The sequence below is a fragment of the Carassius gibelio genome, chromosome B25 (genome assembly GCF_023724105.1).
Source record: "Carassius gibelio isolate Cgi1373 ecotype wild population from Czech Republic chromosome B25, carGib1.2-hapl.c, whole genome shotgun sequence".
NCBI classification, from domain to species: domain Eukaryota; kingdom Metazoa; phylum Chordata; class Actinopteri; order Cypriniformes; family Cyprinidae; genus Carassius; species Carassius gibelio.
The window spans coordinates 17,891,016-17,918,591 of NC_068420.1; the positions used below are offsets into that span (position 1 = coordinate 17,891,016).

The 27,576-nt window shown below is 35.4% G+C and overlaps 1 protein-coding gene across 3 annotated transcripts in view; it reads right to left on the reverse strand.

Moving 5' to 3' along the window:
• LOC128014211 (dual specificity protein phosphatase 8) overlaps window positions 1-27,576 on the reverse strand; it is a 53,803-nt gene that overhangs the window by 19,971 nt on the left and 6,256 nt on the right. For 2 of the 3 annotated variants that reach the window (XM_052597594.1, XM_052597595.1), the window contains exons 2-3: window positions 18,871-19,227; window positions 7,729-7,867 (exon numbers count right to left, since the gene is read on the reverse strand). In XM_052597594.1, coding sequence (XP_052453554.1) covers window positions 7,729-7,867; window positions 18,871-19,101 — 370 coding nt within the window. In that variant the 5' untranslated portion in view covers window positions 19,102-19,227. Of the gene's footprint in view, window positions 1-7,728; window positions 7,868-18,870; window positions 19,228-25,331; window positions 25,479-27,576 lie in introns of those variants that run through there. The other variant, XM_052597596.1, reaches the window with a different exon arrangement.

Consider the following 27,576-nt stretch of genomic DNA (forward strand, 5'->3'; position numbering starts at 1 on the left):
TAGTGATTTCACTGACACAATTAACTTCATAGTTGGAACAGTGTACATTTATGATCAAATGCATCTTGGAATGTTGCTGAACGTTGAGGCTAAAAAGATGATTGAGTTTTTTTTGTTATAATCAGGGCTTACACCAGTTAAAGTCAAGCAAATATAATAGGAAACATTTTTCCAGAGAAGTCTGTCAGACTTTTTCCTGTGCTGGTTTAAATCATGAATGCCCTCCTGTCCTTTACCTCAACTGGGCGTAGAAACGGCGGTAAAATTGGAGCTTTGGCTGACCGTGGCGAGTCTGGAGTCTGAGAGAGAACGTAATGTTGAGGGCAGGCTTACAGTGAAAGGATATATTGATATTGTTTTAGAGCGAATGCGTCACCACCTGTTCATTACCTCATTTTGGCGAACACACACAAACACTTCAGCAAGAAACGCCCAGTTGCATAATAGAAGCCGGGAGCGAGACAAAGCTGAATTCAGCTCCAAAAGCAGCTAAATACAAAAGGGAAAGGAACAGCCGCGCTCTGGTCCCTGCCAAGCTAAAACTTTCATCTTCTAATTGAGCATAATTTGCTACTTTCTGCCGAATTCCTCCCACTTTTGCTGCATTAACTATTGGTGGTACAGAGGACATTTTCCATTCCATTCATCCTTTTTCAAAGCATCTACAAGTTTTTTACGAGTTATAAATGGACTCTTTGCATTTTTGTTAGTTTCATACGGTTTTAAAAAGTTTTTACAGTTTTTAAATAAATGATAAAATTTATTGATCAATATATTTTGTAATGAAAAAAAGAAAAGAAATAAAAAATCGTGGTGTAACCAGCAATTAAAAACTAATAAATTTTTTCTTTCAATAAATGTATTTATTCAATTAGGATTTTTTCTTCATTATCATATCCGGACAGTATATCATCCCTGAAATCTCCTAAAAAAATGATTGTATTTTTGATTAAATTAATAAATAGGACAAAACAGGAATTCTATCATTGACCCATATAATACCTTGAGAAATTGACACACGTGAACGCATATAGGTGACCTAGTGGACTTGATGTCCTAACATGCATAAAAAACAAAGGCAGATGGCAACAGTCTAGCGAGATTAAGAGTGATTGCACATCTGCAGGACGCACACATTCGTTCTGAAGCTTGTCCCTGTGGGTGAGGTGTGAATGCTTCAGGCGTTGTGTGTAAATGTGTGTGTGCCATTCCAATAAGAAGAACGGCATGAACGAGATGCCTGTGGAGCGAGATGGACGATCAAATTCAACAACAGCTCGCAAAACATTTCAGATCCTGTGATCGCCTGACATTAGCAGGAAACAGCATGCCAGCTCAACAGGCAACAAAGACGAACTTGCTGACAGTCAACGGGGCCAACCCAAAGAGTTGGTTCAGGTGTGGTAGTTTCAGCTAAACCCTGCAGGAAAAGAAGCAGATGAAGAAGTTTGGTGTAAAGTTCATGGATACACTTGTGATTTGTGCCACCACATACTTTTCAGTGAGCTGAAAGCAAACAACGTCTTTCACGTTATCATCCATTTTCATCTCTACATAAACATGGCCAAGTATGCTGGCTAACTGACTAATTTGCACACTAAACATAAACCATTTCAAATTATGGTATTGTACCATTTTAGATATTTTTTTACAGGTAAATACAAAGTTCTGTCATGAAACTCTAGATGGCGCAGGCCAATAGGTTCTAAATCAATCTAAAATAATGACATCATCAATTTCTTGATTGGTTTCTTTTCATATCAACAGTCAATGAGCTTGCTGCTCAACATTCAAATTAGGGCTGGGACAACGCATCGAGGTCATCGATGACGTCGACGCAAAATATGCGCATCGATTTGTCTACCGCATGTTTTTATTTCTCTAAAAAAACATTTGCAAAACGTTTACCTTTTGTGTGCTGAATATACGCGATAGCCGGATCAACATTCTGTCCAAAATTATATAACCAATCCAGGGGTTTTTCTGCATTGATCTTTTTTTTGGGCGGCTGTCAAAGCCTTATTTGATCGGTGAGTGATGTAGAATGACAGGGCGCGTATGAGAGAGAGCCCCGGCTGAGCACGCACTCACAGTCTTCAAACAACACGAGCGCTTCTTGCTCTCTCTCTCCCTTGTGTGTATTAATCAAAAACATTAAACACGATAGAAAAAGGGCGAAACACCAAAGTTTCACGCGCGCTCGCGCACTCGCAGTCTTCAAACTACACGAGCGCTGTCTTGCTCGCTCTCTCTCTCTTTTTCTCTCTCTCCCTCATGCATATTAACCAAAATCATTAGACACGATAGAAAAAGGGCGGAACGCCAACATTTTACGTGGAGCATTCAGAGATTTTTTTTTTTTCTCCATGACAGGCTTCTGGCTCCCACTGTTAATATTTTATTTTATTTATTTTTTTTGGAAAAACACTCTCTGTATTAGCCTAAAGCCCTCAAGTTTACATTGGTTACTGCATTCTTTCAATTGCTCTAAACAAGTATTTTGGGTGACCTTTTTTATTGAATGCTAGACATCAAATTGTTGTTATTTTCATCTGAAAGAAGAACTTTTTTTCAGTAAGCTAGGCCCTATGTGTTCAGTAAGCTTGTTTCAGTAAGATATGTGTTTTCAAGGCTTCAAGGTTTTATTGAATGCTATCTCTATACAAGTGCAAAGTAATGCATTCTTAGTCAGTCTTTTATTTTGTAATTTTAAGAGCAATAAACATATATTGCAATGTTAAGGAATTCATGTTTTTTTCATTCAGATATGTATAAATTGTTAGTATTCAATTAATGGGGAGATAATCGAAATCGAATTGGTCTGGAAAAATTAATTGTTAGATTAATCGTTTAAAAAAATAATCGTTTATCCCAGCCCTAATTCAAATACTTGGCTAGTGCATGCTGTAGCAGTTGCAGCACGCTTCAGAAATCTCCTCCTCCTTCCCCAGCTCCACCTGTATAGATCTGCTAAGGAGTTATTTCATGTATGCTACATATGGAATATATTTCATGTTTTATATATGAAGCAGCAATATTTCCTACATGCTCACAGCAGCATTTCATTCTTTATGGTGGAAAAAGATTTTTTAGATTTTTTTTTTTTTTACACACACACACAAAAAAGGTTCTTTTAAGAACTGATCACTGGAGGGTTCTTAAAAAGGCTCAAAGTGATTCTATGGCATCATTGCGAAACAAACCTTTTGGAACATTGGATTTTAAGAGTGTAGACAAACCTATTTGAGAACCACACATTAAAAAAAGGCTCTTTTTACATAAAGTGTTGAAATTTCATGAAATCCTCCTTAAATAATGTTATCAAACAATGAAACCATCACTTGCTGTCCGTTACATCAGTCTGTATCGCTTTGAGGGACTTTCAAAGTTGGTTTGTGCATAAACGGCACTCTTTTATCCAGATAGCATTTATACTGAGGAAACAGTGACTGTTTAAGACAGGAAGTGGTCATAAACGTCCTGTTCATTTAGAGACTAGCACTTCGAATCATCACTATTCCGATCATAACATCATATCTTATCTTATGCTAAACCAAAAATGCTGTTACACAATGATTCAAACCCTTGTGTACTGCTGCTCTCTTGATTACTAGTCACTGTAATGTATGTGTTCAGTGTGTGTGAACAGCAGAGTGCGCATATAATGTGTGATTTTTTTTCTCAGCTTATTTTGTCCACAAGGTGGCGACACTTGCTCCACCGTTGTTTTGCAGTGAAAAAAAATAAACTTAAGAGACAAAACAACAACTACTACAGACGCTACAACAATAGATGCCTGAGTATAGCATTTGTGTGAAGGGGTTTAGAGAGGTTTGCAACTTAAGTTTAAAGCCAAGACCATTTTTTCACAAATAACTTCTGGATAGAAATAGCACTGGACAAGGGTGAAACGTTCTAGTGTGCATGTGTCGAGTGAATGTGTTTGTGCACAGCTATCAAATGGTGTTTACTTTGAAAACTGTGCATTTGTTTGAACACTTACACTAAGGTTACAGTCAGACTGCAGAAAAAAGTTGCCCAAATCATTTATTTATTTTATGTTTTTGTTCATGAAAATGTGAACAGCACAAATAACATGGAATCTGAAATGTTCAATTTTGACTTGGGCCCACTTCTACATGTGGTCCTAAATCTGATTTAGGTCAGATGTTTTGCAATACGACCTCATTTCTAAACAGCCATATTGGAATTTCTGCGACTTATGTAAGCCTACTAGTTCAACATTCACCCTAATTCTCCACTTATGGGATACACTCCAAAGATTTTTCAAGTTCACAAGAAACTTGACTAATGTTCACAGTTGATTCCAGTAGAACTTGACATTAGCGTGTTGCTAAGCTAACAGCACAAAAAATAAACTAAAAAGTTGCAAAAACACTAAGAAAATTGGTTTAAAAAAAAAACATAGATACTATAGTGACATCAAGGTAGCCTCAACTTACCCATTTGCTGCACTAACCATAGTTTAACCATGGTACTTGTAGTAAAATTATTGTAGTACTTGTAAAAATTTATTCAAATGGTAATCAATGGCAAAAACCTGGTTACTACTACATGGTTACTACACTACAATAAATCCATGGTTATGCCACAAAAATGACACACAAATATGGTGAAAATGCATTTTAAATAAACTCTTCTGTCAGCTTTTGTTGTTGTCTTTTTTATATATAAGTTGGCAGTCACCGCCAGCATTTTCGGTCATTTTCACAAAATTTTAATTGCCCCCCAGAAATGTTATATTGTTTGAACATCTGAACATGTAATAAAGAACAGATCCTTAAAAAAGGATAATAAATCAAATATATATCCTCAATATATTGAAAGTGGGTAAATTTCATAAAAAAGCAACACTGAACCAAAAGTTGTGAAAATCACGTTTTTGTCGACGTCTATGTCTGGATTTGTAGTAGTGAGTTCATCTAAATCCTCAAAACTGTACAGTCATAAATAACTGTACTTTCTTTTAACATGGTAACATTAGTTCTTATTTAATACTGAATTATCTTACACATTCATCTGCTCACATAAGTAATCTCTTGTTTCTGCTTCTTCGCCATGTTTTGATCCAGAGATTCAGCACTCTTTCAGAAGAGGCGTAATAGCGCCTCCTACCAAATAAGCTGGAAAGTTCTTGGCAGGGAAAGAGTTAATCTAATATGTTTCTATATAATACATACAATCCACATTTTATAAAAAAAACATTTGCTCACATGAAATATACACATCTAAAGTTCACGTAATGAAAATACTCAACTCGAATAACTGAAAGAGATCGTTTGTAGTGATATTACTGTAGTTCTATTTGAGAGCAACAGCAGACACGCAAACGCTTTTATCCCTACATCCAGAAACATTACATCATCTCCTTGACAGCCTTTTGTCATCCATACTGTCTGAATATGGTCTTAATAAAATCATGACGTCTTCTTGTCTGGCCTTATTTACACAAAGAACTATTTTCAGAGTCTGAGAATGATAATGCAAGCATGGATATTGAAAAATAGTTCATATTTCATGGACCCAACAGCAGTATCCATGCAGCAGTTGAGCAACAGAGAAATCTTAGCTAATACAACTAATAATTACATCCCATACTTTAATGAGTCTTATATTAATATATAGTAGTCTATTTTTAGATGACAGATGTGTTTTTTTTCTATATCAAAGGTGCTGTCTCAGCTTCAGTGTTAACTTTCCATGTAAAGGGTGACACATTTCTAATTTAAGCTTACTGAAAAACACTAAATGAGCTTTAAGGAAGTCTTAAGCTTTAAGGGTGACAGCCGCTTCAGCGCAAGCAGCCACATAATCAAAGATTCGCAAAAGTGCTGAACTTTCCCCAAATCCTGACTGAAATAAACGTAAGCTTCTTTTCACTGCTGACATATTTGGATCAAGCAGCTTAGTAAGAAGTGAGAGGAAAGAAAAAAAAGCTTCATTCTGAAAACTACTGTGAGGATTTCTACAAACTCATCACTTTGAGAGCAGTACTCTGCTGTGACGATTACTACTGACAGAAAGTCATTATTATAGGGAGTATAAAAAAGTTGGTATTTTTGGAATGTAAAGTGTTTTTTAAAGGGTTGGGGTTTAAAAGGTTTAAAGTTTGGTCTCTATATGCAGGTTAAATAACATCTCTTTTGTGAAACATGCCATCATTTGATTGACAGCAGGAGATTCCTGTTGGACCAGTGCATAGCAGCTGCACACTTCTTTAATGCTTTTAAGTTGTGTAGGAAGGCTGGGCATTTCAAGTCATTTTTATTTTGACCATTTATAATATTTACAGTATCATTTGCTAAGGTCGATGGATTTTTTTTTTATCATTTTGAGTATAATGGACAATGAACAGCTGTGGCTCAGTGGTAGAGCATTGCGTTAGAAGTGCAAAAGGTTGTGGGTTCGATTCCCAGGGAACATGTTAGATTAAAAAAAAAAAGTGTAGTGTGAATTCACTGTAAGCCACTTTGGATAAAAGCATCTGCTAAATACATTAATGTAATGTAAATATATTATAGTATAATGCTACATTGTTATAGTGTAATGATACTATATTTTATTAACAAACAGAGCGAGTGAGAATATGTGAATATTACTGTTGGTTACAATATATACACAATATAATGTTTAAAATTGGTTTATTATTATAATAATTATTATTATTAGACAACAATATATTAGAAAATATTTACCATTTAAAATATTTACTGCACTATCTCCTTGCTAAGTAATTTTGTTGAAATATTATATTAAATATTCTAGTTATATAATTTAGTCCATACTCAAACATAATATACAATATATTAAAAAGAAAAATGAAGACATGTGCATGCAATTTTGTTTTAGTTTTCTACATTTTGATTAAAGTCACATAAAAAAAGCAAAAAACTATTAATTAAATATTATTAATAATAATTACTACTAAGGTAATGACCAATATGCATTAATAAAAGCATTAGTAAAAGGCAATATGCATTAACAACACTTATTTTTTTTAATATTATACTAATGTAATGACCAATATGCATTAATAAGTGTAAAACAAAAAATAAAAAGTAACAGTTAAAAAGGGCTCTTCTTTCTTTTATTGTTATTAGTTGTTTATGTTACATCACAAATAATGTTTTTTTTTAAAGTTAACTTTAACAACCTATTAAAAAAACATTATTATTAATAAACATATTAATTATTTATAATAATTTTATGGCCAGTAAAATAAATAAATATATATATATATATAAAATTTATAAAAGCACACACACAAAAGTCACATTTTAGAAAATATAGCCTTTAACAACTTTGGTAACAGAGATTTAGCTAAGTTTCAGTGTATTTTGTTGGCATCTACAGCAAAGAGCGACACAAAGAAAAATCGATTCGCAGACCTTGAGGAGCGTTAACTAGACAACTACATGGTGCAAAAACAAGTAGTGAAGCAGTCCAGTAAGTGTGCATTCCTCCAATGATGACATAACAAAAATGTCTGTCAGCAAACAACACAAATCATCAAGGCCTCCGATTCATTTACACAGAAAAGAAAACAGTCAGACAAGACAGAGCCATGAGGGACACCAGAGACAAGAGACAGATATGTGTAAAGTGAATGTGAGGGAATGACAGTAGAAAGCAGGAGTGTGTTTGGGAAACGGTGGTGTAAGAATCGCCCTCTGCTGGTGTAAACCAGCATCAACTCTCCATCTGTACCTGTCAGCAGAGACACCCTGTGGAAGGAGCCGTCCAGCTTGCTCAGGAGGATGTGGACGAAGCTGTCTTTGGGAAGCTGCCCGGCATCTTTCGTGCCCTGATCGTACACCACCACCTCCTGTCTGCGTCCCAGGTCCACCTTCAGAGCACAAACACACAGGAACCCATCAGCAGGACGTCACAGATACAGGCACAGCAAGCTGAGTGCAAATAATATGGAACAGATACATGTGCGTGTGTATATAAAATAGTGCTGTCAAATGATTAATCGCGAGTAATCGCATCCAAAATAAACGTTTTTGTTTACATAATATCTATGTGTGTACAGTGTATATTTATTAAATATATATATATATATATATATATAAATACAAACACATGCATGTATATTTTTAAAAGTAAAATATGTTATGTTTATATATTAAATATATTTATATATATAATATAAAAATACACTTATATAAATATTAGGGGTGCAACTGTTCACAAAATTCACGGTTCGGTTCGATACGACACAGTGGTGTCGTATTTCGGTTCAGTTCGGTATGTTCAGTACGGGGCTAATTGGTTACGTCGCAATGTTGGAAATATTTCGATGATGGCAAGCCAATGGATATCACACACGAGCAACATGCAAACTTTGCACAAGAGTAATGTCGGTGAACGTCTTAATCTGAGTTAATTCAGTAAGCAGAAAGTGAAAGTAAAAACACAATGATGGAGTAATGACGGAGACAACGAGAGACGAATCTACTTCAACATATCCTGATAACAGTATTTAGCTAACGGTTTTAATTTATTCTCTTAATATTTCTAATATTACATAGTTGGGGGGAAAAAATTCGGTGTTTGAAATAAAAGCTTTTTATTTATTCAATTTTTATTGATGACTGAAGTGTTAATATTTTAATCATAGACCTATAATTCATGGTATAATAGACCAGTTTTAAAATACCTTTTATTAGTAAATAATAAAAGATAATAAATAATAGTAAATATATAAGTAAATGTATAGTCCAATCTTTGCAGCAAGTCAGTTATTTGGTAATTATTGCAGGCCAAATTAATTGTATTTTCTTTAATAATAAAAGTGACTTCATAATAATAGTAATATTAGGCCTAATAAAATAAGTTTATAATACATGTCGTTTGGGCTGCCTTGTTGCACTGAGAACATTATATTACACACACTTAAAGAGGTTTTATTTTCCAAATGTAATAGATTTGGTCCAACAAATCGATTCGTTCGTGTTGTAATGCGTACCGAAACGAAAGCCCTTGTGAACAGTTCAATACGAATGTGTATCTTTACACCCCTAATAAATATATAAATGTAATACATGAAATATTTTCAAAATATAAACACAGTACACACACATATATTATGTAAACGAAAACGTTTATTTTGGATGTAATTATTTAATCGTTCGACAGCACTACAATATATAGACACAAACTATTTTCTAGATACAATACTTCATATCCAATAGGTGTAATACTTGCAGTTGAAAATATATTAATATAATATACTGAATTATATGGGATGAATATTCAAATGTTTACATAATTCATATTTTAATAATACATATTTACATAGTATATTGATAAGGCTGTTGAACTGTTGAATTGACTATACTGTATATTTTAATAATAAAATAAATATTAATTGAACATTAATATGCTTATGTAAATAATAATTTATGTAAATATTACACTCAAAGATAGACAGTTTGTGAAACGGAGAGGGAGACAACATTTTGGCCACGCATGAGTGATTCCTGACCGATTAATCAGTTTGTCCGGTTTTATCAATCACTAACAGTTCTGATAATGATTATTATACTGTATTTTGAAAAATGCATTACCTTTTTAATATGCTTTTTTATTTACGTAATGCTCTCTGACAAACATGCAAGAATCAAGAGCAAAGAGGGATCTTATATTCCTGCTCCAAATGCCAATCTTTTGCAGAAACGCGTCTTTTGCACATACAGTGGTGTTTGCGAGGCTTTAGCGCGTGCATCAGTGCGTAAGACCAGAATCTGAATATATGTGTGTGTGTGCGTTTGCCATGCAGCAGGAGCGTGAAGCTGTGTGTGTGTGTGTGTGTGTGTGTGTGCCTGCACGCGAGCCCCGCTGTCTCAATGTTGTCAGGCAGTTTTTAATCACATGACCATCAGCCAGAGCCGCTGCAGAATGACTCACTACAATACTGGAGCACTACTGGAGAAAACACACCGAGAGGAGAGGAGGGGAGGAGAAACCAGGCCAGTAACAGAGGATGGAGAAAGATGGAGGGACAGAAAAAAAGGGATGAGAAGAGGACAGTCATGCAGGGAGAGAAAACACACAATATTGGTCATTAATAATAGAGAATGGGAGTGTAGCAACATTATCAATGACTACAGTATAAAATAAAAAAAGCTGCAAATTAAGCCAAGTATGACTTATTTTCCTCTGCGGAAAACGAAAGGAGAAATTTTGAAGACTGTCCAATTGAAATGGAAAGGAAATGAAGTTTTCAAGATTCACAAATGGCAATTTAAGTTGCTAGTAAGTAAAAATCCGTTCAAGCTTCCATTAGTGAACTTATGAGAAAAGAAGAGAATAGTGATGCTCCAGTAGTGATTTTTCCCCCAAAAGCAAAGTGAAAGTTTTTATTTATCAGAAATTTTTAATCCCAAATATTGTTTTGGTAACTGAATTAGGTAATTGAATGCTTCATGCTACTCAGTGTGTTGTTCTCAGGTGATACATTAAATGAGTCTTGAAAAATGTAGAAAAGTTCTTGTCAACAAGACGCCTAACAGTTTTTCAGGTGAACAAATTTTACATCTTGCATCCACGTGTTCACTTATCATAGTTTCTCCACATTATGTGCACAAAACTGACACGGACACAGTCTAAATGTAAATGTAAAACCGTGGATTCGAACAGTGACTTGGGCCCTCTTTTTTGTGTTGTTTTTTTGGTTCAGAGACTTATTTTAAATGTACATTTATTGATGTCCGGTCAAATGAAAAAGCCCTTTTTCCTTTTATTAAACTAAGTAAAAAGAAAAAAACTAAAGAAAAAGATTTTAAAGCATTTACTACATTCCACTGCAACTGAAAGGTCAACTCAAGAGCATTGCATTGTGCAATATTCACTGCACTGTGTTAAAAAATAACAGCTACACAGACTTTTTCAGTTTTCAAAATAATATTTTGCAGAAATTTCTGCGCATCATCAGATTTGTGATTGAATAACTCTTTTCGAATGGGATCTTTAAAATGAATCAGTTACACTTCAATAATACTGATTCAGAGTGGGATAATAATATACAGTATTAAATTATTGGGTGATTATGATGATATTTCTCCTTTTCTGGACTGATGTGTTTTGTTATAATCACAGTTGTGCGGTGTGAACGTCCCTATCTGCACAGAATTAGAATGATTATTAAAACTGCTAACCCTTACACATTAATCTTTAGATAGAAGGTCAGATCTTACTTAACCTGGCCTTTACTCTAAACAGCACTGACCTGGTTTCAATGGACTTCAGTCAATTGTATCTCCAGTATGATGTTATCATATTTCCTTTCATCCAAGTAATGTCTTCACAACATATTATATTGATCATATCTTTCAGAAACAGCACCGCGCAGCCTTGCAAATGCAGGGTGGATCTACAAGTAAGAAAGAAGGCGAGAAGATATACGTGTGAGAAACCGAAAGTCTGTGTGTGTTACACCAGCTTGGCATTGTGCCTAAAAGGTGATGTCACCTGCCGAAAGTCGGTGGCGGTGGAAGATTACCGTGTTTTCCTGCCAGCCCAACTCCACTGACTGTGAAAGTTAGATAATAGCACCCCAGTCCTGGTTTTAAAGGGCCTGGAGAAGGTTTACACCTATCGCTTATCATGTACTTTGAGCGATTACGCAAGTGAAGCTTAGCTGTTAGGTAAGCTATTAAACTGAGGCTGCTGATTGACAGGGGCCCTGTCCGTCTCTCACAGGCCCCGCCCCTTCTGTACAAGGTGTTCCGCCTTAATGGGATGAAGGCTAAATCTAGACGGTGACATCACCACCTGAGGATTATGGGCTCTCGTGAAGGCCTGCTGAAGCTTGGGTCACCTGTAGGGCAAACACACACCTAGGACACAGCTGGTTTTTAACAAAAAGTCCTGGCCAACTGTGGCTTTCTTTGAAATTTTAAAATGCTTTCCCCTTTCTTTCTTTTAAATTTAGTGTTAGATTTTACAGCTCATTAATTACACTACAAACGGAAGATCATCTTAAAGGCACTGCATTGTGGGATATCCACTGCAGTGTGGTGAATATATAAAATATATAATGGCTTATGTAATGTATGACTTATTATCTATTATTTTTTTTATTTTTTTTAGACAATAAATATGTAATGTACTGTATGATGTAAAATATTTATTTCAGTTATTTTTAAACAATGTACATGTACTGTACAATGTATAATATCGATTATTTTATTTATTAATTTTAGACAATAAATATATAGTATACTGTAAGAAGTATAATATCTATGATATCTAAGTATAATATCTATTTTGTTTAAATATTTTAGACAGATATATATTGTATAATATTTATTTGAGTTATTTTAAACAATACAAATAACGTAATATATTTAACAATTATTTTAGACCATAATATATATTTTGTAATTTATAATGTATAATATGTATTTTATAGATTTTTTTAAACAATACCCAATGTACTGTATATCGGTTTTATGTAATAATTATTTCAGGCAAGAAATATATAACGGCCTGTATACAGTATAATATTTGTTAATTATTTCAGATAATAAATAAATAATGTACTGTACATATGTATTTGTTCCTGTGGCTCAAGTGGTAGAGCATTGTGTTAGCAGCGCAAGGTTGTGGGTTCGATTCCCAGGGAACACGTTAGGTAAAAAATGTTAGCCTGAATGCATTGTAAGTCGCTTGGATAAAAGCGTCTGCTAAATGCATAAATGTAAATGTACTCTTTCACACAAAGAGTATATCTATTGGAACAAACACAGTTGAAATAAAATATAACTATAACATTGTTGTAGATTAATCATGCGTTTCATGCATACAGAAATGAACACAATGTGAATAGCATACAGTACATATTGCATACTGAAGAAATATTAAAAATAGTAGGGTAATATGCTATTCTGAACACAGCCAAAGACACCTCAAAAATCCTGTCAGCAAATGCTATGGGGTTGTAATTAGGTACCCTCTTATTACTAAACCAAGCCATAGAGAGGTTCAGTAATAGTTAGTTGTCACCCGCAAAGACGAGCGTGTCAAATAGCTACATTTTCCAAGAGCCACACGGTGGTCCCAAGGTCACCCGAAACATTCAGATCGTTTACATGCTGTGACATCAGCAGGATTAAAAAATGGCACGTTCGGTTTCTATTTGTGTCACCTGTCGGGCCTGTGTGGCCACTTATATCCTGAGACCATTTGACCAGTGCCATTCACTTCTCGTCTGCCTCGTTTGTTATAGCTAATTTAACTTGTTGACAAGTATGTCCTCTGTCCCTTCACACGTTCAGTAGACACATCAGGACATAGTCAACAACGTAGGAGTAATTTTTCACATCAAAACATGTAGAAAGTTACAGGATGGGAAGCTACTTACAGCTTTTTAGTCTGTTGCTGCTCAAGTTAGGGTTAGTAGATGAAAATTATTTTTTTTTCCAAACAATAATTAATATCTATTATTATCAATATCAATGTTGCAACGTTAGCATCATTATCAAATTTTAATTCATCTTCTTATTCAATAATATCACTAATAACTATCAGATCATGCAATATATAATCATATCGTAATGCAATATATAAACATTTTTGGGATTTCTATCATTTTGCTTCTTTTTTTCCATGATGCTGCCTGCATTAAGCAATTTGTAAATAAAACAGGAAAGAGTTTGATTATAAAAATCCCAAAGACTTATATTGAAAAAGGAATCCATGCCAACAAATGGCATCAAAATATCAGAGACTTAAGTGTAGGCTCATTTGATTTAGTCACTACCCACAAGCTAGCAACTCCCACAGACAACACTAGCAACCACATTGCATCACCCTTTTATTATGTCAAGGGGTTTTGCACGCACAAGGACCACTGATGTTTTCTTGATAAAATATACAACCCTATTCATTTCTACATGCAAAATGTAAAATCTTTGAAATAAAAGGTGATGTTCTACAAAGAGGACGAGATAACGGCCTGGAGAATAAGCTTCCTGTCTTTGTTCAGTCCGTACATCCTTAAGATCTGCCTATTCGGCTGTCTTCGCTCTGGGCGATCTCATAGCCATCTGTCAGTACCAGCTCAAAGGAACATTCAGCAGCACAGATTACCATAAGACTGTTCGTGGCTGCAGAGGAAGTCCTGCTCCTGTACCATTGCACTCTATCTACTGCACTTAACACTGACCCATTTACAATGCAGGCCAGGCAATCGGTGCATATGGTGCCTTCCGCTGATGTAATCTGAAATGGGCCGAACACAGAGCCATGGGGGACCTCGGCATTATCTCAGTGTGGATGTGTGCTGCTCATCCATTAATACCCTCTTTCACTTCCTCCCTTTATTCACACTCACAATGGACCACACTGGTGGCCTTTGGTTGTGGTGATGTCGTTACTTTCAGCTAACACATTGATGCTACAACTTCTGGCAATGGCAGCTGTCCAAAGCAGTGGGGGGTGAAAGGGGTAGGGTTTTGTCTGGATCTTGCACTAGTCGTGTAGACGATTTGCACGTGCTCTGCTAGCGCTCTGCCAGTGGCCACACTAAAGATTATGATGTCATGCTCATCCAATAACAAAGAGTTTCCAGAATTCGCCCCATCCCACCTCCCCCCACTTACACCCAGATAGCTCCAGCTTTATCCAGGACTTGCATTAATCACGAGCATTATCCTCTTTACTGAGGGAGATAATAAAAGCCACACAGCCTCTAGGCTCAGCTATGGAATGAAATAGGGAAGGCAGCGAAAGAGTGACCCAAGAAAACACTGCCACTCTGTTAAATTCAGATGGATCTGGTTTTGGCTAGCAGATCCGAATCAAGTGCCCTTTTTTTGGGAAACAAATAGCACATAAAGGCCAAGGGCTGACATGCTTAGGGCAAGCACCATATTACTGTTTATATATATTATATATTTTTTGTTTTAACAATTTGTTTTCACTTTTTTTAAATACTTTTTACTAAAATATAAAATAAAAAAATAAAAAAAAATAAAATACTGCTGCAAAGTTCTCCACTAAATAAAATACTCTCAGTCTCAAACCAATATCATATAATAAAATATAATGAAAAATATAAATAAATAACTATGATTACAGTGCAGCACTACCAATCCCAGCTTGTAGGCCTGCTCATATTTAAAATATATAGCTTTTCCAAAGTGTAAAGTTGCAGCATCAACAGTTTCAGTTTTTAGACCTGCTCAGTTTTCGTTATTGCGTTGGACTGATCGGAATTAAGAGCAAAGGTCTGTTTAAATGCCGATGGGAGCTGCGTTTGAATTACAATGCTGTTTTTCCTAGTTGTAGTGATGTTCACACTCGCGTGATGCCTTCTGAGAACCTTAAGCAGGTGACACACTGGAATATTGCACCTGTCAAGCATAGTCTATTTTGCCGTCAATATTGTTGACGGTGTCCTTTATCAGTAGGCTTTATATTTATGCTCAACATAAAGTATGGATATTGTTGTCGTGAAGACAAGATCCTGGTCTGTCAGCGGCCTCCCTCTATGTCACCTACAGCAGCAGCAGTGCGCCAGCACCACGTCAGGCACGATTCTGGTGTGTAAAGACACAGAAAACGCGAGGCAGCCATCACGCAACTGACAGCAGAAATGCCACGCTCACACCGCGCAGCCAGTGTGTCACCGGCCTTAGAATCAGCTGCAGGTCGGGATTTGCGCTGAAAGCGGAGACTTCCACCACTTAATATGTTCGTTTGGAAATACGAAAATGTGCCTATGTTCCGCACACAAAATATTGCATTCATATATAAATGAAATATAAACATCAATTTGAAACCTTGTATTAACCCAAAATTAGGGGTGCTCCGATCACAATCGGCCGTAATGCGCATCTCGTCAGTAAAGCCGGTTCTCTAATCAGCGGTAAATTCCATCAGGTGCGTGATTTTTATAGAGCAGCTGTTACTACACAGAGCCGTTGTTAACTGAGAAGATGTGCAAATAAACGCTGAAAATGAACGTGGATTTGCGCAGCTTCTCAGTTAACAATGGCACTTCACTCCAAAATATCAAGAGGTGCTAAATAGTTTAATTAGTTTAACCCTCTGGAGTCTAAGGGTATTTTTGGGGCCTGGAGAAGTTTTGTCATGCCCTGATATTTGTGCTTTTTTCAGTTTATTATAAATATCTAAATTGGTAAAGTCTAATATCACTGTAATCAGCACAAACTGGGCTATAATAATATGTGAAATGCATGCATGTACATGATTGTATTTTTGAGAAAAAAAAATGTTATGCATGGTTAGTGAAAAACTAAAAATGTTAAATCACTTGAATAAGGCCATAAAACACATACATAACATTGGTTCCCGGGATTGTTGAGAACTGGAGCTTGTAGCCTAGAATTTTTCTTTCTAAATTATGTGAAAATCATCTTGTTTACTCATTCACAGAAAACAATATATTGATTTAAATTTTCTAAGACACTTTTTGTTGGTAAAAGTCATATGCGAGTAGGCGTCAACTATCATGAATATCATTGTGATTTACACCTGAGAAGACAAAGGCCTGCATAATGAGCTGCATAATGAGCCTCTCATTCAACTGTGCCACTCTGAGGGAGGACTTACAAGAAAGAATGTGAGAACAAAATAAAAGTATATAATTTTATGTTTGTAGTTCATTAAGAATATATTTAATTATCCCACAACATAATTTAATATCCACTTGGGGGAGCAGTTAAACAGTTTATTAGGGACAATCAAAGCTGACTTTCAAACAAATTTTTAGGCATCCTTACTCCAGTCACACAATCCTTCAGAAATCCTTTTAACAATATTATTTTCTACCAAAAAATAAATAAAATAAAAAATAAACATTTATCATAATCATCATCATTATTATTATTATTATTATTAATGTTGAAAAGAGCTGAGAATATTTTTCCGTTTTTTTTAGGGGGGATAAATTGAAAGAACTGCATTGTTTTTACATTTGTTAGAGTTAACTCTATTTGTCACATTTATATTATTTACATCAAGCTTTTGAATGGTATAGTATTGTATACTGTTAGTGAAACTTCATAATGTTTCACTTGATTATACATTTAGTCAGGAATTATAGTTTGGAAAAAGTATTTGGAAAAAGTCTAACTAGTAAAATGTTTACACGTTATGTGAAAACTAGTACAAATAAATAAAAAGAGACTTACTCATGTTTATGATTGCTGAATAAAGCGCTTCATTCTTTTTTCTGAGGAAATCCATTTCTCAAATCCTCAACCACATCACATCTTTTTGGAGTGATTTATGTCTTATTCCTCTCATCGCGAAGCAAACAGTAAAATAAAATAAAAACTTGAAGAACAGTCTCGCTGCTTTTTCTTCTGTGTGGGCGTATTCAAGCCGCGCGCTTCAGTTTGAATCTGAATAGCGCGTTAAGCGCGGGGGCGTGGTCACATTAGATATAATGAGCAGAGATATGAAAAATAGACATCGCGTTGTTTTCATATGGATTACTTTATCTCAGAATATTTGTTTTCGGCAGCACCTGTTAAGTTTAAAAGTAGACATTTCAGGCTTTCTATAGATATCTCTCTCATATCTCTTCGTTGAGTATTCACGGAGTTACAGTTCATTTTAATGACATGTTTGTACATGACGATCAGCGGAGACAAACACTGCAGACAGCATACCTTGTTTGTTATCTTTATTTTATAAGTGCACAAAGGTGTTTTGTTATTATGTCTGTATCCAAAAAAAAGTAGACCCTTTACAGATTCGATTGATGTATTGCTCTTATCTGTACGATTAAAACTGAGAGTGTAATTTAAGTTCTTTTCGGGGTTATCCGGAGAAAATGACTCAAAACGCATATATGCGTTAATGGACTTCAGAGGGTTAATAACATGTTCCTGTAGCTCAAGTGGTACAGCAGCATTGCTTAGCAAGAGCAAGGTTGGGGGTTCGAATCCCAGGGAACACGTTAGGAGAAAATTGTTAGCTTGAATGCAATGTAAGTCGCTTTGGATAAAAGCATCTGCTAAATACATACATTTAAATTTAAGTCCATTACTTGCAAACTCAACAACAGGTAACATCTTACAAATTGCTAGCCAATCTATTTTAATTACAAAAATCACAAGAATGACACCAACTCTCTGCATTGTTGGCTTTCAGTTTTCATTAGTGGTGAATTAAAAAAATCATATTACAATGTGGTGCGATTTGTTTTTTGTCAGAAAGCGAGGTGCGCAATAAAGGCAGATCAGTTTTTGACAATGACCTCATCAGCTGTGGCAGGGACTTTTACATGACATCTGTCGGTGGTTGGATTTCCCCCTAAGAGTTCTGTCAGTTTCACAGAGTGCCTAAAAATATAAAGACTTGGCATGCCAGGCGGGTTGGAAAAATGATGTCATATTCGATGCAGAAGTCATGGAAAACTCAAGTCTCCAATTTCTTAGCCTCTGATAACCAATAAATCTATAGTGGTCCTCCAAATTTAGAAATGCTAGCTGCTAGCAAGAGACCCTTGACTTAATCTGACCTTCTCAAACATTTTCTTCAACATCAGACTGACTACTACACATAATTAAAAACTCATTTTAGATGCAGAAGTGTCAAATACTATACGTGCACATGAATTTGACTGTATGTTGCACATTGGTGCCAAAACAGTGTCTCTTTAATGGGTGTTCACAAGTTCAATATAATACTGTGCACTGACATGGTTGTGAAGTCCACACAAAACTATTAGCATTGTAAACTGAACCCTTTAAAGGCTCACAGCTGACCGCGTTCAGACATCAACCTCCTTTCTAAGGCCACCGATAGTTCCCCAATTTCTCGCTTACATGAACTAGCCACACACTCTCTCAAACACACAATTGATACCTTGACCTTTCCGTTGGGCTGGAGGAGCTCGGTAACTGACACCTTGTCCTGCTGAAGCCTCCTCTTGACCAGTTTGGAGCAGCAGATGTTGACAGCGCCATGCACATGCGAGGCGTTGTACTCCGAGAAAGTCCGACTGTCGATGACCAGCAATCGTCCGGCTCCACGCTGCAGAAGGCCCGCTAGCCGCTTGATATCCATGCCGCTGCGACGCCCCTTCTCCCCCGCCATGGAGGTACCCAGAACTCCTCTCTGGACGAGGGTTGCGCACAACGACAACCAATGCAGAGGCGGTGGATCAGTGATGATAAAATCACTGACGCAGGTCACAAAGAGACATCAAGGTGCACATGGTGTCTGGAAAAACAAAAAGTCAACAGTTTACATTTTTTATTTTAGACAGCACTTCAACATCAACAGTCATAAACGGACATTATTTTTGTGATGTAGTTCCTTATTTATTGTTTCTTGTAAGGAAAAACTAAGTATCTTCCTACTTATTTAATATTTGTTTTATTTTTGGCATATCTGCAATCAGTAATTGTTAGAGCAAAGACTGATGAGTTTATGTAAAAAACTAAAAACTATCATAAACATCTTTGGATTCGAAATCGAAACACTCTACAGAACTACATGAAACGAAATTTTTCTAGCTATGAAAACCCGATATCATTTATTGTTGGGTAAATGACTAATTTGACAATGCAAATATATTTTAATGAAATTACTTTGCTAATTAATATTTGATAATATTTTGTTCGCCCAATCAATCAATGTCATGTGGTACAACCAATATTTTCTTTTTAAATAAAATAGTAAATTATGTCAGTGTAAAAGTCAATAATTCGCTTAAAATATCTGATAATTTCACCTTTTTTATGTTTAATGAAGGTTAGTTGGTTGTAAAATGTCATGTGGTGTGACTCCCCAAAAACGTAATGATATTGATCCATTAATACATGATTGTAGAAGTAATTTTTATTTTTTTGAAAATAATAGATTGATAATGTTGTAAGAAAAATTTTACTCCATTTTACCTTACAGTTACACAACATGACATTTTAGTCATTAAATTTTAACTTTTCTTGTAAATGGTATTAAAGTTGATAACACTTTACAGTAATGATCTATTAGTTAATGTATTAACTAATATTAACTAGCAATTATTTTGTGTTTATTAATCGTAACATTAGTTCATGTTAGCTCAGGTCCATTAAATAATACGAAGATGCAAATATTATTTTTAATTATGTATTAATAAATGTTAAGATTAATATTAACCGATATTAATAAATGCTTAAGTATGTGTCATTCTTAGCTCTTATTAACTAATTTTAACAAATAGGACTGTATTATAAGGTGCTACCAATTTTTTTCTGAACAATATGAAGTAAACATGTTTACAAATACATGTACTGTTCTTTAACCTCTGCTCTTTCAAATGATTTTCTTTGCATTTCTTTAGGACAGTAAAATTTGACACTGACCGTGTGTCCCTATTATATTCTGAAGTCTGTCAGACCTCAATTCATAAAGTTTTCACTACGCTGATAACATTCATTATTGTAAACTAATGTGAACGCCTTCTTTTAATGTAAAGTCAATTTTTATCTTTCAGACCAACTACTGTCAATGCTGATTAACAGTGGGATGAGAAGCTTGCTTAGCAAGTTCATTTAATTAAATGACGTGTAAAGCTAGCAATCTGAATTCATGGCACAAACATTTAAAGCTAACTTTTTCCAATTCCTTGAGTATTAAGCTTTTTTTAACACCACAGTAATGCAAAAATACACGTTAAGTGTTGTACAGGGCACAAAGAACTTGCAATTCACTGGCCAAGCATTCACATCTGCATTTGCGTGTGTTTCTGGCCTAAAAGACACGAATGAAACAGGCGTTAGGGAGTATGCAGCCCGAGCAGCATCTGCTGTCACACCAAAACCTTCAATAAATTCATCGAGTGCCTCCTCTTATATATCGTCAGTGATCATGACAGCTACTCTTACTGGTTCAAACAAATAAACGAACGGTCAATTTCAAATATAGACCCCAAATGCTAATATACAAAGATAGATTTACTTAAAACTGATATGTTTAATGTTTAATAGAGTGTTTGTGTGTGTGTGTGTGTGTGTGTCTGTTTTCATGAAAATAATAAATAATCAATAACAGTTACTTAAAAACCCATGTAATATTTTTGAAGTTTGCATTAGTTAAAAACTAGATTTTTCTACCAATGAAAAGAGTCGGCGTTGATTCTGTTAAAAGTCTTAAAGATTTCAATATATAAATTTTCAGGATATAATTAAAATCTAGAAAAATTTTATAAAATATATTTAAGAAATATCAGACCATGGCACAACTACCGTTTATTTTCCCTTTTTAATGTCGTATAAGCACCAAAGGCTTTATTCACGACCAAAAAATTTAATAAAAGCATAATACAATAACAACTACATAAAATCCTTCAGTTTAATGTTTGAGATAAAGTTGACTGTAAAATCATTATAGATTTAAATGCTTTTAATTACTATGTTTTTAAATACTGTTTATTTTAGATACATTTACATAATCACAATTATTATTGCATATAATTCTTCTGTAATTATCTTGTGTTTTAGTTTGTGAATATAAAAGTTCTGAATAAAATAGGAAAATAATCACATGAGATACAAACATAAAATGTAGAATTTACTATATTGTTTAAAATAGCTATTACTAAATGGATATTTAAAATGTAACATTTCCATTACATTCTTAGCAAAATAATTAAGTGGTCATTATTTAATTGACGAGTTATCATAGTTTCATGTAGCTAAATATTGTAATGTGTGTAAATCTGATCACCACTGTAAATAACCAACAAACTATTGATGCAATAATAAACCCGGTACACGGTAAAACAACGATTTTTAGACTATTTTACAAGAAAATACTGTCAGTTTCAAAATTTCACGTTTAATTCAACGTTTCTTGCCATTTCAATGTTTGTCAAATTTACAAGCAATTTCTGAGTGAATATAGTCTCTACACCAACATTTTTCAGTCTAGGTTCATATTTATTTAATGGTTATCTATTTTATGAATGCAAAGCTCAGCAAATCTGCATCAGAAACATTTCATATACTGACCCTGTTTTATATTACAGCCAGACAGGATGTGACGTTAGGAAACTGAAGCCATACAGATTATGTAACAAGACTGGAAAGAATGTGCCATTTATAGCCTCGGCTGCAAGGATCACATATAGTCTTTTCAATAATCTCATTACTGCAGAAGCACATTTAGTCTAAATATTCCACTTGGCAGACTGAATGCAGCTTTATATACTCCGTGTACGTGCATCTGTGTTGGAGGAAGGCATGTGTGAAGGAGGGCGAGCGATTGTTTATGACTGGATGAGTGGGGCGATGTCTTGAGTATGCAGTGACCTTCTGAACACTTCAATGAATCTCTACACCGCTCACTCCATTACATTATGAAGAGCAAAAGACTAAACCAGGAGCCAATCGACTCAAGCATGAGGGAAATATTCAATTGCACTGCAGAGAGATCAAATAATCATACAATCTTATAAAGAGAAAGCTTTCAAACATAATTTTCTTGCAGAAAAACTGAGTAAACTACAGGTAAAGAACACTTTACCTATAATGAAACGTTTACTCACAAATTCAGATTCTGTTCTTTATTTTCCATTATTTAAATTTTTGTATGGGCTTCTTCTTTGGAACACAAAAGAAGATATTTTGAAGAATGTTTCATTAGCAATGTTTCCATCCAAATGTGTGAATTTAACTTATGTGCAAAAATTAAATATCGCATAAAACATTTGCGAATAAAGCACCATTTCCATCCAACGACTCAAAGACGACAAAAACGTCAATTCCTGACAAACTGGCACTAAATATCTCTAAAAAAACTAGGATGATCCACTGAATATATTCATTTTCATTTGTAATAAATTACTTGCGCTTCAGAGAGAGCAGACGTAACACAATTAATACGGTCATTGCCTTTAGAGGTGGATACAGTAATGTAAGACAGAAATTATACAGAAATACTTTGACGACATGAACAAAACAAAATATAGATGTTGTGAACGAGATCGGTCCGCTGGTTAGTCAGTTTATCTCATCTCATAGCGCAAAGTCACATTACTTTTTCAGAGCGCATCATGGAATTTATTCTGTAAATGTGTTTCCATCATAGTTTAAGCTCATTTTTTCTTATCGGATAAAAAGCTTCTCCTGCTCAGTTGTGCGCAAAAGTTTTTTGATGCTTATTTTTTAATTTATGCATTTCCATCCAGCGTTTTTGTATGCGATAATCCAAAATGCACATTAAAATAGGTGGACGGAAACATAGCTAATAAAAATCAATGGTGTCCAAATTTGTCTTTTGTGTTCCACAGAAAAACAGGCTTATGATTTTATTCAGACAGAACCATGGTTTTCTAAGTGAAAACTTAAATATATTATAGTAGATGATCAAAGTGCAACGTAATATCAAATATTCTCACTCAAAATTGTTTGTGTGAGTTGTAATCCTCCAAAGTCTGCTCTCCACCATTCTAGTCATTAAAAAACAGTCCCTCCTCCTCTCTCTTACTAAAGGGTAAGGGTAACCACACCAAAAGTGAAAGTGGAAAAAGGGAGCCTTTCTCCTCCAAATGGACAAACATGTCACTCTATGACAAAGTCTGTTGGTTTAGAATTGATGCCTTTGGTGGAAGACTTTCATTTAACGTGTTTCCTCTTCTACTACTTCAAAAAAAAAAAAAAAAAAAAAAAAAAAAAAAAAAAAAAAGCTTTCTCGCTAACAGAGCTAGTTAGTGAGCGACTAAGCAGAGATGCACGCCAAATGAAGACAATCAAGAATGTGGTTAAGGTTAAGCGGGTGGTCAAGATAAGCTCTTCTCTAACTGCCAAGTGCCAGACTGTAATCAAAGATTTGGACACGTAACTAGCTTTCATTTTGTTTTATTTTGTATTTTTAATTTAAATTATCATGATAGTTTAAAGTAGTTTTAATGGGTCAAAAACGTTCTCTATCTTCATTTTTTTTTTTTTATTAGTTTTATAGTTTTTATTTATTAGAACTTATCACCTTCGTTCTTTTTGACAGAATACACAATACAATAATATAAAAAAGTGGAAGATTAATTAAATAAGTCCATTCAATAAGTAGTAAAAATAAAAATACATTAATAATAGTAATGAATAAACAAATAAAAAATGATCGAGTTTTTGTTTGTTCTATAGTGCACATTTATTTCTTAATTGTTTATTTCTTTGTGAACATCCTTCATGTGTTCCCGGGGAATCAAACCCCCAACCTTGAGCAATGCTCTACCAATTGAGCTACAGGAACACTAATACTACTACTACTACTAATAATAATACTTAAAAATAATGCCAAGAAACTATGATTCAAACTTTAAACTTTAATCCACTTTTCCTGTATTTTCAATTGTATTTTAAAGCACAAGATTATTTTTTCACTCTTTTGCAAATGTTTTTATTTTATAAAAAAAAAAAACGTTGTGTGGTTTTTGCTTTACTCAACAAAAATAAAATCTAAAAATATTAAATGAACAATTTTAGCTAAATTTTAGGTTTTGTTCAATTGCAAATGTTTTTGTATTTATTTTACTTAAAAAAAAACACTATCATAGAAATATGAAGAAAAACAAAAAATGTTTCTTGCAAATATTATTTATTTTACTAAACAATAACAAAACGACAAACAAAAGACAAAATACAAATAAACAAACAAAAAGAAAAATGACAACATTTTTATAAATTAATTTTTTTTTTTTTTTTTTTGCAAACATTTACAGTTTTAGTCTTTGCTTCTATTTTGCTTTAAAAAAAAAGATCTAAACAATAGTTTTTGTTTAGAATAATAACCTTGACTGTTTCAAACTTTCACACTTTCTCTTTGCATCTATCTCTCATTCCCTCTGCTGCTGCATTGAGGGAGGGTGATGCTGCAACGCTGAGATATCTGCAGCGCCATGCAGAAATCTGCACACACCAAACACACATCTACACATACATAAATACTCACACATTCTCCATCAAGCACTTATGCAATATAAAACAAGAAAAACAAGCATTTCAGCAGCACGTTTGAGAACATAAACAAACGCACACCAGCAATCTCCATTACACAGGAGACTCACAGTCACTGCTCTCCAAACCACTGCAAGTCAAATAATCATTCCTCAGTTCAATAATGAATCAGTTCGTTTTTATGTCATGTCCACATAAACAAACCCAGCGCGGTACGAGCGACGCTGCCAGAGCACCAGCCTCAAGCGATCAGCAGCATCCCAACATGGACGCCTTTGTTTTGATCGCATTCCCAGTCACCATAAGAAACCATTACCTGCATCTCACCAGAACGCAAACACATGCAGGATTCCAACAAGCCACCAGAGACCCCAACCTCCTTACCACCCTTCACGCTCTCTATTCGCTCCACGGGAAGGATGTTCAGCCACACCTTGGAGAAAAGAAACCCCTCTCCTGCAATCGGCCAGTCGACTACACGACAAAAGCCCCCCCGTGGGCCGCAGGATGAGATGGTGAAGTGGAGGCACGTCAGAGCATAACAAGGCTGACGCTGCATGAGTCTAATGGCGTTCCTTCTGCTTGACAACTCTAGTTGTGTGTGTGTGGGGGGGGGGGGTGCACTGCAGTTTGACATCAAGAGAAGGTGTGCGTTCTCTCGCGACCAGCATTATTATGCACTATTATTTAGTATTCACACCTTTCGTGCATATTCTGAAACGACGAGGTGTGGCATGTTTTATTTCGGTTGCATCAGCATTGCATCCATGCATCTATATGGAAACTGTACTTCCTCGAAAGCACCGGCATAAACAGTGGTGCAAAGTGCTGATGTGGAGACGGAAGGAGTGTTGCCATGGCAACTGAATGTAAAACGGAAAAGGAGGAAAAGTTGACTGGGCATGAGGAGAGGAGAAGAGAGGTCGCCTCACATCCGCAAAAAAAGTGAGAAACACTAAACAGTAAACGTTGCAATAAACGTTAACTGAAATTGATATAAACTGATATATACTAATATCCTTCTATCTATCTATCTATCTATCTATCTATCTATCTATCTATCTATCTATCTATCTATCTATCTATCTATATGTTAACATTTATTGCAAGAAATGACAATTAGCTAATAAAAAACATTACAATTGCCTCAATCTGGATCCCTCAGAAGCCCAACTTTAAAGCAGAAAAAAAAAAAAAAACGTTTACAGCCTGGTTCAAAACATTTTTTATTTTTATAATTCATCCGTTTACATTAGATTAAGCCTTAAATTTCTCCATAATTAAGGGCGTGGCCACTTGAGTGACAGGTGGATTGCCGCTGCTGACACTGTCGTCCCGCCTCTTTCCCTTTTTTCCAATTATCCGGGAGTGACTCGCGGTAACTCGCTGCCAAGATTGTGACGGCCAGCTTCGCCCACTTTGAGCTTCAAAAATGCTCTTCAGGACTCTGCAGGTGACGTCACGGACACTACGTCCATGTTTTTATACAGTCTATGCATATAACAAAACAGGTATTATTTCACACTATTTCGTAAATTGTCATTTTTCCACTAAACTTATTAAATGCGTCATCTTTAACATCTAATTCTTACATTGTTTCAGTTAATTCAATTAGAATCATAAGAAACTACTGCATCTGAAGTGACATTAGATGCATTTACTTATTTGGTGAAGCTGAGGTGCCATAAATGCATCTGCATTGCAAAATTTCGAATGCACAACGAATCTAAGCAAAGATGTTTTATATATATTTTTAAACCTACAAATAAGAAATGTTGGGAAAAATGCAAAAATAGTTTTAAATATGAAACCAAACCAGTAGGTAGCGGCAAATGACGGCAAATTTAGTCCTTCATTTGACAGATTCGTTCAGTAGTTGGCAACGTCACTTTGTAAATGATGACGCATTTAATAAGATATTACAAGATGGCGGCGCGAACACATCGCGAGGCTCAGCGTCTCTCCAGTTTTTGCAATTTTGCAGTTTTATTCCTGCTCATCTCGGGTCTGTTCGTACTGAACAGCTTTGCTTTAACATCATACACCCGACAGGAGCTTTTGGATATCGGTGAGGACTTTACCAGCAGTTTTATCACCAATCTTCGACTCATCCCTGAGATCGCTAGAACACCCGAGGCTTCGCACTCTACCCGGCCGGGCGGAAGTGCTCGCAGGCGGCGTCGAGATCGTAAACAAAGGCGGGGGAAGCGCGGAGGTCTAAGAGCTAAGCTAAAGCTAACACCGCTCCGGCTCTCTTTACCCAGCATTTTTCTCGCTAATGTGCGGTCACTGGTGAACAAAATGGATGAGTTACGACTCCGCATCACCCACAGTATGAGACTTCTGGACTGCAATGTCATGGTTTTCACAGAAACATGGCTACACAGCGACGTACCCAACAATGCCATTGAGCTAGCAGGACGCTACACGCTCCGGGCAGATAGAACGGCAGATGACTCAGGCAAGACAAGAGGTGGTGGATTGTGCATTTATGTCAACAAAGCTTGGTGTACGAACACTGTCATTGTTGGGAGACACTGCTCAGCTAACCTAGAGTTTCTCATGGTTAAATGTAGACCTTTTTATCTGCCACGGGAGTTCACTTCCACCATAATAACCGCAGTCTATA